Source organism: Ambystoma mexicanum, chromosome 13 (genome assembly GCF_040938575.1).
Source record: "Ambystoma mexicanum isolate Mex_15411 chromosome 13, UKY_AmexF1_1, whole genome shotgun sequence".
Taxonomy (NCBI): Eukaryota; Metazoa; Chordata; class Amphibia; order Caudata; family Ambystomatidae; genus Ambystoma; species Ambystoma mexicanum.
This window is the reverse complement of record NC_090938.1, coordinates 77,757,150-77,771,202: the sequence shown is the minus strand read 5'-3', so window position 1 is coordinate 77,771,202 and position 14,053 is coordinate 77,757,150. Positions and strand designations below refer to the sequence as shown.

General features: G+C 49.7%; 1 protein-coding gene across 3 annotated transcripts in view; it reads left to right on the top strand.

Moving 5' to 3' along the window:
- The first annotated feature begins 5,528 nt into the window (after positions 1 to 5,528).
- The window catches only part of KCND3 (potassium voltage-gated channel subfamily D member 3), a 952,509-nt gene continuing 943,984 nt past the window's right edge, over positions 5,529 to 14,053 (top strand). The window contains exons 1-2 of one of the 3 annotated variants that reach the window (XM_069633321.1): positions 5,529 to 6,155; positions 11,334 to 12,512. In XM_069633321.1, the coding sequence (XP_069489422.1) occupies positions 11,407 to 12,512 (1,106 nt within the window). In that variant the 5' untranslated portion in view covers positions 5,529 to 6,155; positions 11,334 to 11,406. The remainder of the gene's footprint in view (positions 6,156 to 11,333; positions 12,513 to 14,053) is intronic. The other 2 variants (XM_069633320.1, XM_069633319.1) reach the window with 2 other exon arrangements.

The following is a 14,053-nucleotide window of genomic DNA, read 5'->3' as shown; positions in this document are numbered from 1 at the left end:
TTTTCTCCACCTGTGGTGTCCCCCAGGGATCCAACCTCTCTCCCTGGCTTTTCAACCAGTATCTGGCACTCCTTGCCCACCGCATCGCCGCTCTCTGCCCCCACTTCCAGTGCTATGCGGACGATACCCAGCTCATTTTCAGGCTACCCTCGGCCTCCTCCTCTCCTTCCCTCATCTCCGACTGTCTGTCTGCTATCCAGGAATGGTGTGCCGCCAATGACCTCTGCCTTAACGCCAGTAAGACTGAGATTCTACTCATCGGCACACCCACTCCCTCCTTCCCTGCAGCTCTCTGGCCGGCCTCCCTTGGCCCCCTTCCTGCCCCTACCTGCAAGGCTAAAAACCTCGGGGTCATCTTCGACTCCACACTCTCCTTCTCTCCTCATATATCTGACGTCTCTAAGAAGTCACACTACCAGCTGCACCTCCTCAGAGGTATTCTTCCCTTCCTCTCCTTCCCCCAGAAGCTCACTGTCTCCCGAGCCCTGGTTCTCTCAAGGCTGGACTACTGTAACAGCCTCTATCTTAATCTGCCTGCCTCCACTCTCCGCCCTCTGCAACTCATCCAGAACAGAACTGCGAGACTTGTCCTTGGCCTCAAGCCCAGGGACCGTATCTCTCCAGGACTGAAATCTCTACACTGGCTCCCAGTGGCTGCGAGGATAAAGTTCAAAACCCTCTGCATTGTCCACAAGGCCTTCTGGGGCCTGGGTCCTAAATACCTTCAACTCTCTCTTCCCAAATATCTTCCTTCCCGAGCCCTTCGCTCATCCGCCTCCAACTCCCTCAGGGTCAGCCGCTTCTCGGAACAACGAGCTGGGGGTAGATCTCTCTCCGCAGCAGGGTCCTCCCTCTGGAACAGCCTTCCTGCCTCCCTGAAACTCGAGGAGAACCATCTCCGGTTCCGGAAGCACCTCAAAACCTTCCTCTTCGCTTCTGCCTTCTCTCTCCCTCTCCCCTGCTAAACCTGCTTAACTCCCCACTGAATTCTGCACTAAACCTGCATCTGGGCCACTCTCAGTGACCTCGGTCCAGGGCCCAGCCACTCTCCACTTGCACTGCCTCCCTGGCTCCCCCTGCACTGTGGGACTGTCACTGTATCCCTACAGCCCCCTTCCCAGCACTTGCTCTGCACTTACCTCGCACTTGCCACCAGCTGGCCCTTTTATTTATTATTTATTATTTTATTACGCTACTTACCTTGTACTGCACTTTCCCCCCCACCTCCTCCCCCTGCACTTTCTCCTTTTCCCCTTACCTCTGCACTTGCGCGATCTGAATGACACCTGGCCTAGTAGGATCGTTTGTCTGTCTTCCCCTTGTTTCCCTCCCTCCCTGCCTCGTCGCGCCTTGAAACACTTGTGTATAGGCGCGTTACAAATACCATATCATATCATATCATATCACAGCAACTTTCAAATCTCCATGAATCATGGGTAGGCCCAAATCAAATTTTCCTTAATAACTACTGTTATGTTTATCACACAAACATCGTTTTAGCATAGTTCAAAGGGGATTACTGTCAACTTTAATAAAAGTCTGGACCGAGCATTGTGGCATATACACTGCCCTTTAAAAGGAATACAATGCATTTTTCTCTTAATCAAACCCCAGCTTCACATGCCTCGCTCACTCTAGCCCCACCTTTGTCCCTCTAACATTCATTTATCCTTAAACATGTGAACAGACAGATGCTGGCTCGTGTTTATCTTAGCCTATCCCTCCTTGACCTCCCAATGGTCCTGGCTATAGCTTGAATGCACAGTTGCGACGTCAATTCTTAAAAACAGGAAGTGCTTTATTTATTTCTACTGTGGTTTCCATCAATGACACTCAATTTCTTTGTATTTTTTAGCAATGGAACTGATTGAGTGTTGACAACCAGACCTCCCTCTTGGGACAAGCATAGGAAAGGGCTTTGAGGTTACAGTTTCATTTCAGTAGAAATGCCCAGCAGCCTGTATCATTCTGCAAGAAACGGCTTTTAAACTCACACACAATGCATTTTACATGAAGCATTTTATAAGGCATCCAGACCTTATATCCATGGGTAATGTATTTCTTTAATCTCACAGTTGCAAAATACATGACTATCACTTCTGGATTGTCCATACACAGGGCCGTCATATGAGAACAGCATGTTCACCTGGAAACCAAGTGGGCCCTTCTCTTTTCATTCTGTCATTTGCGATGAGGAAAAGGAAGTTCTTTTATTTCTTATAAATGCAATAATCTTGGTTTCACTTGAGATTTCGGGAGCACAATATGGTATTTCATTGAAGATAATGTACACGCTGCTAAAGGTGCAGCTCTCCATGGATTTATAAAACAGCATCTTCAGCCACATGTCTTTCCCTTTCCTTGCTGAAATGCACTGCACATATCTTCGCACTTTTGAATTTACCAGCATATGTCTCCTTCATTTGAGATTGAGGCCTGACTTTAGTTCAATATGGCCCATGTCCGACATCACCATTTCTGTGCTGGCTTTAGATTTCAATGGGACGGTGTGCAGTTAAAATGTCGAATCAATAATTTCGAATGCATTAATTTCGAGAAAAAAAATGTTGACAAAAAAAATGTTGAACATTAATTTTTTTATTTGATATGTTTTTTCTGGGTTTGGCTAGTAAAAAAACGGTTATTACAAAAAAAGAAAGGGGTTGGGGGAACCCCTTTTTCGACATTATTGATTCGAAATTAATGCATTCGAAATTATTGAATTCGAAAATATCACTATAAACCCAATGGGACACCACAAATCACTCTGGCCTCTTTATTTTTGGCATTCAGGGGCTATATTTTACCCCACAAGACAAACATGGACAGGCAAACCACATGGATATTTACAACATAAGTAACCATCACAGGCCTGAACCCTAAGACCTGCCGGACCACAGAACAACCAGAGATGGAACGTTGCAAACCAGGTTGGTACCGTAATGGACGAGCTCCGCCAACATACACTTTAGCTCACAGATATCTCTTCAATGGGGAAACACTGGGAATAACAGTCAGGCTGGTCATTGTTCCCTGCATTTGTCCCTCCTCCATTAAACTCCAGGACATCGCACATTTATTATAAAATGGAACCCAGAATAGTAAGATGTCTGCACCCTGTGGGCAATGCCATGACATTACATCCACTCCCAAGTACACAGCAGAAGGTTCTATCTTGCGTCAAGCTCCAAACACATAAATGCCTAATCATCTTATGTTCCCCCAAATAACCGACTCACTTATCCAACTTTTAGCACCTTAAAAATACACACACAGACTACCACCGGCAGTAGCTTGATGCCTCCAAATGCTGCAGCAAGCCCTCTGGACCAGCCTCAGAGTCCACTTCTTTAGCTCTTTCACATCCCACCGTGCTCAGTGGCTAGCCCTATGACCTAGTGTTGTCATCCAACACATGTTGGGTTCTCCCGTCCAGATAAAGCACATATAAACGTGCATGGACTGTGTCAGGGCCTTTCAACTTTTTCAGTTAAAAGGGGCCTCAGCAGTCCCCCAGCAACTGCCCCCATGTTGCCAGTCAGCAGTCTTATAACATGGCAATATACTTTCGATCTGGGGCTATAAATGTGCACTTTGCAGCTCTCGTCTGCATTTGCTGGAGCCCTTCCGACTGTCACTTCCCTCGGGTTATACAGAAGCGTTATCCCCTGGTTGCCTTCTAACACTGACTCCCCCACGTCATTCACTTGCTGACAAAGAAGGAGTTATAGCTATTCAGTTTGAACTTAATGGTTCATCTCTGTGCTGGTTGGCCGTCTTGTGATAACTGGCAGCTATTAACTTCCAACTGTATTTCTTTGACTTCATGATCAGGTATGCACACCACAGGTGCCTCAGACTGTTTTCTACTCTAAGCAAGGGGGCCCCAATTATCAGGTTGAAATAGCCCCCTAAACATCTCCAGCCACACCTGCAAAAATGTCATTTCCAGAAATTGCATGAAACCATTCCGGCACTCAGGACTCCCGCAAGTCAGGTGCGCGCTCAGCCACAGCTCAGGTTTCGCCCTTCCTCTCCTCACTAGCACCCCACCCCCACCCCTACCCCTTTGCTTGCTGAGAGATATCTCCATAGAAGTGGTATGACATACAAGACAACTCAACATCACACCCAACCATGTTCATACTCTCCATCTTCCAGTATGGCATATTCCCACCACTTTATATAAGCGCCACACGTCTCTGGGCCGTCTTCGGGGCACTTGGTTCTGTGCATACTTTTCCTCAAATCCATGTGCCTATGCGTCTGCATTCTCTTTCCACCGCCAGTCTGCGATGCCCCCCCCTCACCTCATCTAACCTTCAGGTACCTATGCCCTCGCCATAGCTCACTGCCCGCGCGCCAATTCATCCATGGGGCGCCTCCACCCCCACGTGCCACTCTCCTCCTCGTTGGGAAGGGGTGCGGGGGGGGGGATCAGGGAGTCGCTGTCATTGATCTTTATCAAGCCTCACACCAGAGACAGAGGACAAAGGCGGAGGCTATAAATAGCCGCGCCAGGCATCCTTGAAGGCAGGGGCGGCGGCAGCGACTGGGGCTGGCCCCTCTGCTGGGCAGACCTGTTACGTGCCCGCTGAAGCGAGGCGAAATCAGGGCTCGTGCCCGCATCCCAACCTCCAAGGGTGCCGTGCGTGTGGGAAAGGGCGCCACCTGCCTTTGCACTGGGGCGTGTGTGGGCATGGCCTCGGCTCACGGGGTGAACGCGAAGCCAGTGTGACAGACTCGTGCACTAGAGGGTGAGGGGGTTAAAAACGCTCCCACAGTTTCATGAGGTGAGCCCCCCGCCCCCAGACCGGCCCACGTGAGTCACCTCAGTCTTGTGTCTGCTGTGCTCTGAAATTAGAGCTGCCCGCCCCCCCCCCCCCAAAAAAAAGGTTCAGGCACGTAAAGGGATGTGGGATTTCAATGGACCACGCAATGGCGGAGGTGTTCACGGATCACCTCTGCGCAGGAGGCACGGGGAGGGAACCCCAAAAAAAGCCACCCCGAAACCGAAAGCCAGTGGCTGCAAAGGCAGTCCGCATGCTCGTGAATTGGGGCACATACGCCCTGAATGTCTTACTTACAGTGGGGGTGGGAAGCGTAACCCCCACGTGTCAAAGTCTGCTGGCAGCAGGTGGGGGGGGGGGATTCCTAGCTGAGAACGCGCACGTTTACCCCCGCTACCCACCCCCCCATACTGAGCCACACAGGGTGCGTGTGGGGGTTCGATCTGCAAGCGCCCCCCGTCGCTGTGTCACTGCAAGTCACCGATGTCGTATCACGTGCAGTCACCAACTGCATCCGAAAAAACCTGCTCATGTCTGTTGGGAGCCCCGCCCTGGAGGAGAAAAAACTAAAATATGATTTGGGAAACGTGCACCTGTACAAAAAAAAAAAAAAAGGGGAGGGCAACCCTGGGCACGCAGTGCAACGTTGGAACAGGACCTTGTTAGCATGTAGTCTCGCCTATCGTGCGCAATGAACACACATATGCACATGGCAAGGGGCTGGGGGTAAGCGGGGGTCCTGCTGCTCGAGCCGCCAAACTTTGAAGCTGTGCCCCAGGTGCCGGAGTGCCATGTCACATTAGCATGCACGCAGTGCCAGCGTCGCTGTGGGTTTAACGACTGCATTCGCTGGTGTCTCCGTGAGCTCACTCACTGTGTGCCCCTCCACCCCCACCCCCCTTCTCGCTCCCACTCTCTGCCTCGCTTTCCATCCCTGCTCCTGCTGTACAGCACGCCTCTCAAGGGCTGGAACCGAGACGGGCAGGAGAGGTGCTCTCTCTCTCTCTCTGCCCAGCCCTGCTGCACCCCCAGAGGCAACCCACCCCCCACCCCAATGCCACCCTGCCAGCCCAGACCCACAGCACCTGGGTACCAGCCTCCAGCACAACGAGGGAGCAGGGGCAGCCCCCGCGCTCTGGATTACACGGAGCAAAGCCCCCCAGCCACGAAGACCCGGCATCGGGAAGCAGAAGGGGGGAGCAGCGGCGCAGCCTTCATTCGCACCCGCTCCTTATGTCTGATGATTTCTTTTTTACGGTTTCACCCTCTTTTCGGGCCAGCAGGGAGAAGAGCGCTGAGTGCCGCGTGATTCCCCGCCAGACCCCCCTTGTTTGATGCCCAGCGGAGTGTGTTTCCCTTTTAAAGGTAAGCGGGGATAGTGGAGGGCACGGCTGCCCCGGGGGCTGCATGGTGCCCGCCTGTGCCCGAGTGTCTGTGAAGTTTAGGCGTGTTTACCATAAGCCTGTTGCAGGAATGCGCCGCCTTCTCCGGCGAGCTCTTCTTTCCGACCTGCTCAGCCTCCCCTTGGAAACGTTTTGCAAGCGATTTTATGTTGGTTTTGGGGGCGGGGGGGCATCCACGCTATACGGAAGGGCGCGCGATAAATGGCAACTCGATTATGAGGGTCGGTTGTCATTTTGGCCACCATTAATAACCCAGGGACCCAGGCAGTGGCTTTCCAGAGACAGACGGGCTTCCCAGCTCCTATCCTCTCCCCTCGATTTCTACCCCAGGGGGAATTATCGGCACGCGACTCGCGACATGAATCCATGTGTCACGGTGCTACTTAACCACACCGCCGTCCTTTGCACAAGTTACTGCCAAGGGCGTCATTTTCTGTCATTTAACTGTTCTAAACCGAGGCGCAGAGCGCCGATTTCCCCCTGGCATGCTTCAGTGAGCACGGCTGGTTTCACCCGCCTGTGCAATTTAGGGTTAGAAAACAGGCGAGGAAAGTTTCATGCACCCGCCCAAATGCAACATGCATCTGCGGCGAAGATGCTCAAAGGCAAGATTGTTTGGTGTGTCTGTGTGTGTGTGTGCGCGCGCGCGTGCTAACAGGAAGCACAACCTGAACACCTGCGCGATTCTCTATTTTCCCGATGTCTGCCCCTCTCAGTGTGGCTATCGTTCTATGTACATCTATAGACTTCCTGTACATCCATCAATGTATGTTTTTTGTGTCCAAACGCCTCCCCTCCCCCACCCGCGTACAAGGCCATTTGGCTGTCCATCCACTCATGTGCACATCTGTCTGTCCACCCGTCCTTCCATTCATCCATCCTGCTATCTATCCATGGAAACATCCATCCATCCATCCAACCATGTACCGGTCCGTCCATCATATCCATCCATCCATCATATCCATCCATCCATCCATCCATCCATCCATCCATCCATCCATCCATCCATCCATCCATCCATCCATCCATCCATCCATCCATCCATCCATCCATCCATCCATCCATCCATCCATCCATCCATCCATCCATCCATCCATCCATCCATCCATCCATCCATCCATCCATCCATCCATCCATCCATCCATCCATCCATCCATCCATCCATCCATCCATCCATCCATCCATCCATCCATCCATCCATCCATCCATCCATCCATCCATCCATCCATCCGCTCGCTTTGACATCCGTGCAGGCTCGAATCCCTGCAGGCCAAACTCATCCTTTCGATGTCGATAAATGAGCACCGCACACTGTGAGTAATAATAAGCAGCGCTCAGATGCTCGAGGGTTCGTAGCGCTATATACACGCAACAGTGTTATGATTATTATCTGTCTAGCTATCTATCCATCCGCCCGTATACCCACCCATCCATCGTTCTACATCCATTAGTTCTGCAAACTGGCTCCCAGGTTTCATGTCCACCCCCGCGTTTCGCTGTTTGCCATTAAACACAGCTCCTCTCCTGTTGAACCCCTTTCTCACGTGGACGCCACAGGTCACCCAAAGAATTCGTTTTGGGGGTAACAGCCCGAGTCGCCCACCCACGCCTTCCTTTAGTAGGGCTAGCCAGTCGCTCCCAAGCTTGCATCGTGTGCGTTGTGTTTGTGAAAAGCTGCCTCTGGTTCTGGGTTCGTCATCCCAGTTTCGGTCGGCAGCTCGTCGTTTATTCTACGCTTTCTTGGAAAGTCGGCAAGGCTTGCCAGTCTGTCTCTCTGTAACATAAGCACTCTACTGGCACCGCTGCGCTACCTGAACGTCGATTCCTTTCAGCTCCCCCAATAATGACCTTTCTGACCACCCATACAGAGCACTTCGAAATAATGATTATAAAATCATTGCCGCAGCAAGTAAGTGTTGCTTCAAATTGAAAAGTTTATGAGTGGCTGCTTTGATTGGCAAGGGTCAGTGTGCCCCCCTGATGCTAATAAATACACACCCTGTTTGGATGCCGTGTCAGTGATAGCTCATGGGTTAAGTGCTCACCTCTGACACGGGGCAGGCATGCACTTTGCAAGTTCAAATCCAGGCTGGGGCTCTTCGTTTGAGGTCAATCCTTTGCGTACCATGACTTTGGATAAGATTAAAAGACGTCATTATAGCACTTGGAAACAGGAGAAATCCAGCACATAGCACTATATACAAACCTGATGATATTCTATTAGGGGAATCACACCTCTTCTGTTTCACCAGTCTGCAGGGTGCTCCCTAACCATTTCTGAGGTGCTGAAAGGCACAAGTTATGATAGGTTATTTATAATGTGCTTAATACCCAGAGGTTTCTAAGCGCGGACCAGGGGATCGAACCTGTGGTGCTCCGTGTCGTCTTGCTTCCAAGGCGAGCACGTAGCCCCTGAGCTGTTGTCCAGAGTTAAAACATTTTGCTGAACAATAGCATGTCCCAGATGTACAGCACTCAGATCCTATTGATATGACATGATATGACATGTATAACGCAACTGTACACAGGTGTTACTAGGCACCACAAGACAAGGGAGGGAAAACAAAACAAACAATCCTACTAGACCTTTGTGCCATTCGGATCGTGCAAGCACGACAATGAGAAGAAGTGCAGGGGAAAGCGAGAGGATAGGGGGAAGTGGGATCGGGGACTCATGGCTCTGAGTAAGTGCAGCCAGGGCAGCGTGGCTCTGATTAAGTGCTAGTGGGTAGGGGGCTGTAGGAAATACAGTTACAGCCCCTAAGTGTGCAGTAGGCCAGGAGGCAGTGAAAGCAAGAATGGTCATGAAAGAGCCTGGTACCCAGTGAGACTCTAAGGGAGCCAAGCAACCAACTGGCACAGCAGGCAGGTATGCTAGCAAGGATGCGAGAGAGAAGGCAGCAGAGGAAAGGAAGGTCTTGAGCTGCTTCCAGAACTTCAGGTGGTCCGGCTCAAGTCCGAGAGGGACAGAGAGGCCATTCCAGAGGGAGGCAATTGCAGAGGAGAGACATATACCCCCCCCACTCTCTGCACGGAGAAGAGTTAGAGGTAGCTGAAGGAAGGGCTCTAGGAGGAAGGTATTTCGGAAGAGACCATTGGATTTATTGTGGGCCCCGGCCCCAGAAAGCCTTGTGGACGATTCAGAAGGTCTTGAACTTGATCCTTGCAACCACCCGGAGCCAGTGGAGATATTTCAGGGCTGGAGAGATACAGTCCCTGGGCTTGAGGCCAAGGGTAAGTCCCACAGTCCTGTACTGGATGAGTTGAGGAGGGTGGAGTGTAGAGGCAGGCAGATTGAGAAAGTGGCTGTTGAGGGAACCAGGGCTCTGTAAACAGTGAGCTTCTGGGGGAAAATGAGAAAAGGTAGAATACCTCTGAAAAGGTGCAGCTTGGAAGTGGGCCTTTTTGGCAAAGTCCATGATGTGAGGAGAAAAGGAGAGCGTGGACTCACAGATGATACCAAAGTTTTTTGCCTCACAGGAAGGCAAGGGTGGAGGGCCCAAGGAGGGCGGCCAGAGTGTGAGAGGGAAAGCGGGAGCAGAGGTGCCAATAAGAAGAATCTCAGTCTTACTGGCAAGAAGGCAAATATTGCTCTAGGCGCAGCAATCCTGGATCACAGCTAGGCAGTCAGGAATGAGCAAAGGAGGAGAGGAGACTCAGGGTAAGCCTGAAAAAGAGCTGAGTGTCATCCACATAACAATGAACGTTAGAAGAGAAGGTGGAGATAAAGTGGACCAAAGGGGCCAGATAGACATTGAAATGCCAGGGTGAGAGTATAAAGCCATGGAGGACACCACATGTGAAGGGAGAAGCGGTGGAGAGAAAGGACCCAAGTTAGACCTGAGAGGGTCAGTCCAGGAGGAAGGAGGTCAGCCACACCAGGGCCTCATCCGTTATGCCCAGGTTCACACAGAGTCGGTTGGTCAGGGTGGCATGATTGACCGTGTCGAAAGCAGAGGAAAGTTCAAGCAAGATGAGGACAGAGGGAGAGCTGGACTCAAGTTTAGAGAGCAGGTCTTCACAGATGTTCAGGAGAGCAGTTTTTCCGAGCCTCTGGCTGCTCTGAAACCAGACTGATGACCATGGAGGCAACCGACAGATTCAGTGTGGCAAGTAAGCTGGGAGTTGGCCAGCTTTTCCAGGAGTTTCCCCAGAAAAGGATTGATAGTAAAAGAATGATAGTTTTCTGGACATGAAGGATCGACAGAAAGCTTTTATTTAGGAGGGGGTGCACAAGGGAGTGCTTGAGGAGAGAGGGGAAACATCCAGTGGCAAAAGAGTGATTGTAGAAATCAGCCATGGTTGGAGCGAGGGTGGCAATGTGGTCCTTGATGGTTCTGGAAGAGCAAGGGATCACCTGTTTGGATGACACTTGACTAGATCAGACTTGTCTAGAAACATTGGGCCTCATTCCGAGGCTGGAGGTAAGGGTTAACGGTCACCGTTAATGGCAACGGTGACCGTTAACACTTACCACCATATTCCGAGTTCCCTTTTGCGGGTTGGCATTTAACGCCTGCTTTTAGCAGGCGTTAAAAATCCAACCCGCAAAGGGACCTCAGAGTAAATTACGGCACCGTAATTTAACGTGCCGTAATTTACTCCTTCCCCATTCCCATTGAGCCCTATGGGGGCAGGAATGGGGATGGGGAACCGGTATGGTGAATGGGGAATTACCGGTCCCTCCAACCTTGGAATGGACGGTAATTACTCCATTCACCATGCCGGATTTCCATGGAGTAAAAAGCTCCATGGTTGCTTACCATGGTGCTCTTTACTCCATGGATAGCGCCTGCCTCGGAATGAGGCCCATTGTCGAGTGTTGTCATCCCAGCACCTGTCGAGTCATTGTGCACACAGTAAAATATATATTTTTAGTGTATGTAGATTTTCAATCAGATTACATTGTTCCTATGATATAGTCATACCACCCATGTCACATTATATATGGACTACCTCATGCTTTTTGTGACATATGTTTGGAGATAATGATTCTGTGATAGTTATTTCTAGAAAAAAATTAGTACGATACATGGTCTGTATCTCAAATTTACTTTCAGAGGACAATTATCTTTTGTTGGACGATGAAAACAGAAGTTTGTGTGTGTTTGTTGACTTGTTTTTATTTTCTTCTTCTTAGATGAACCTCATCTGAAGTCAAGCTGGTGTTAAACGAAGTGGAACTGTTCCTTGGGCCAACACCTAGAGCCACCATGGCAGCTGGTGTTGCAGCATGGCTGCCCTTCGCCCGGGCAGCTGCCATTGGGTGGATGCCCGTGGCCAACTGCCCTATGCCTCTAGCACCAGGGGAAAAAAACAAAAGACATGACGAGCTGATCATCCTCAATGTAAGCGGAAGGCGCTTCCAGACCTGGAGGACTACTTTGGAACGATACCCGGACACACTCTTGGGAAGCACAGAGAAGGACTTCTTCTTCAACGAGGAGACACAGGAATACTTTTTTGACCGAGACCCGGACGTATTTAGGAGCATCTTAAATTTCTACCGAAGTGGCAAGTTGCACTACCCAAGGTACGAATGCATCTCGGCCTATGACGACGAGCTGGCTTTCTATGGCATCCTACCAGAGATCATTGGCGATTGCTGCTATGAAGAGTACAAAGACCGGAAAAGAGAGAACGCAGAGAGGCTGATGGACGATGAAGAGGACCAGAAGAACAAGGAAGCCATGCCCTCGTTGAATGCCCGCCAGACAATGTGGCGGGCCTTTGAAAACCCCCACACTAGCACCTTGGCCTTAGTGTTCTATTACGTGACTGGCTTCTTCATTGCCGTCTCTGTTATCACTAACGTTGTGGAAACTGTTCCCTGTGGCCTAGTGCCTGGAAACAAGGAACTCCCATGTGGGGAGAGGTACTCCGTAGCCTTCTTCTGCTTGGACACTGCTTGTGTGATGATATTCACCGTCGAGTATCTGCTCAGGTTCTTTGCAGCGCCGAGTCGATATAGGTTCATGCGAAGCGTCATGAGCATCATCGATGTCGTGGCTATCATGCCCTACTACATAGGCCTGGTGATGACCAACAACGAGGATGTCAGTGGGGCTTTTGTGACTCTGCGGGTCTTCAGGGTCTTCCGGATTTTCAAGTTTTCCCGCCACTCGCAAGGACTGCGGATCCTTGGCTACACCTTGAAAAGCTGCGCTTCCGAACTTGGCTTCCTCCTCTTCTCGCTCACTATGGCAATCATCATCTTTGCCACGGTGATGTTCTACGCTGAGAAAGGGTCATCATCCAGCAAGTTCACAAGTATCCCAGCCTCCTTTTGGTATACCATTGTCACCATGACAACCCTCGGGTAAGTGATTGATTTTTTTAATTTTTCCTTCAATCAAATATTTCACTTGTATCATGGTTTATTTTCACTGATGATAAGTCCATGTGGGTCTTTGTTGGAAAGTTTCCTTATATTTCTGAAGACTCAAAAAGGTGTTCCCTGATTTGTTTCATTAAGCCTCTCCGTACCAGCATGTGCTTATTGCCCGATAATTGCTTTCATTCACGTTTTTGATTCTTGAATTAACATGGTGGCAAGTACCTGTATCATGTGCGAACACACAAACTAAATGCTCTTTTATAGAGCCCAGGATTGTATTAAAATAGGCACAGGATGTGTCAATGTTTATTATTATACCTTTCTTTCTATTGATTCCCTGGTGGAGATGTGAAATTTACTTTCCTTGGAAACTAAAAAAGGATCTAATCTTAAGATTGGTATTTGTCCAAAATGGTGTGACTTTGGTCAATCACGTTATCTTCTTGTGCTTATATTCTAAGTAAGCGTATTGTAAATGTGTAAAGAAGAACCTGTACAACATACTGTCCATTGGTGGCCAAATATATGATCTCCCAATTCTATCTGAAATCTGGACTCAACTGGAACACCCACATGCACACCCACACACACACTCACACACACTCACACATATACTCCTTTCTGTTGTATGCAGAGCACCCCATGTCCGAGATGCTCCTTATTGTGACACTATTCAGCCTCCCTGCATGGAGCTCAACTGTTTTTGGCTTGAGGACCACACCATGTAAAACACTTGTGCAGGTATCTATGGGATTCATAAAGTGTGCACCTAGCTGGGAAGCCACCATGCACATCGCAAGTGGACGCACCTAGGTGGTGAAAGGCAGTGTGTGTGGTGGCAGCAGAGGAACTGAGATGAGTAGGGGCTTTAATTGATTGACATCACAAGAGGGGGAGAACTAGGATTGGGGGAAGCAATCAGCAATTGGAGAGATGTTCTTTTAAGTATAGATTGTTCACGTCCTTACTGAAGGATAGGCGGGGAAGGGCCGGCGGGGAAGGGCCGACGGGTCTCTGTAAACTAAGAATAACCACTAGTTGTGAACTCATGGCTTTCAATGATCTGTTCATTGGATCCATCCACTATGTTGACATTCAAGAGAAGACAAAAGGCAGATTTCTTGTCAATGTTTCACAAATGCAGAATTACTTCCAAAGACCAGATCCCGGCACTGTGAAGGTGCAGCAGTGGGTTAGGGTTTGCTCGGCAGCATCACCTGCATAAGACTCATAATAAGGAACAGCTTGGAGAATCTTGAGAAGGACAATTCCACAGAAGTGAAGAAGGCAATAAGAGTTTCAATACTTCCGTGGCTAAAGGACCGATCAGTCCCAGTAATGATGTACACTGAAGTTCTGGCAACAATTGAGAGAACATTCTCAAAGACGATGGATTCCAATGGCAAGAGGTATTTAAGGAGACCTCATTGAAGGTCTAGACTACACAGCAAAGGGCTTCCATTTGTGTGGTAGTTGGTCCTGAGCTGAATGCGTCAGACGCTAATGAGAATGAAGGTCACCTC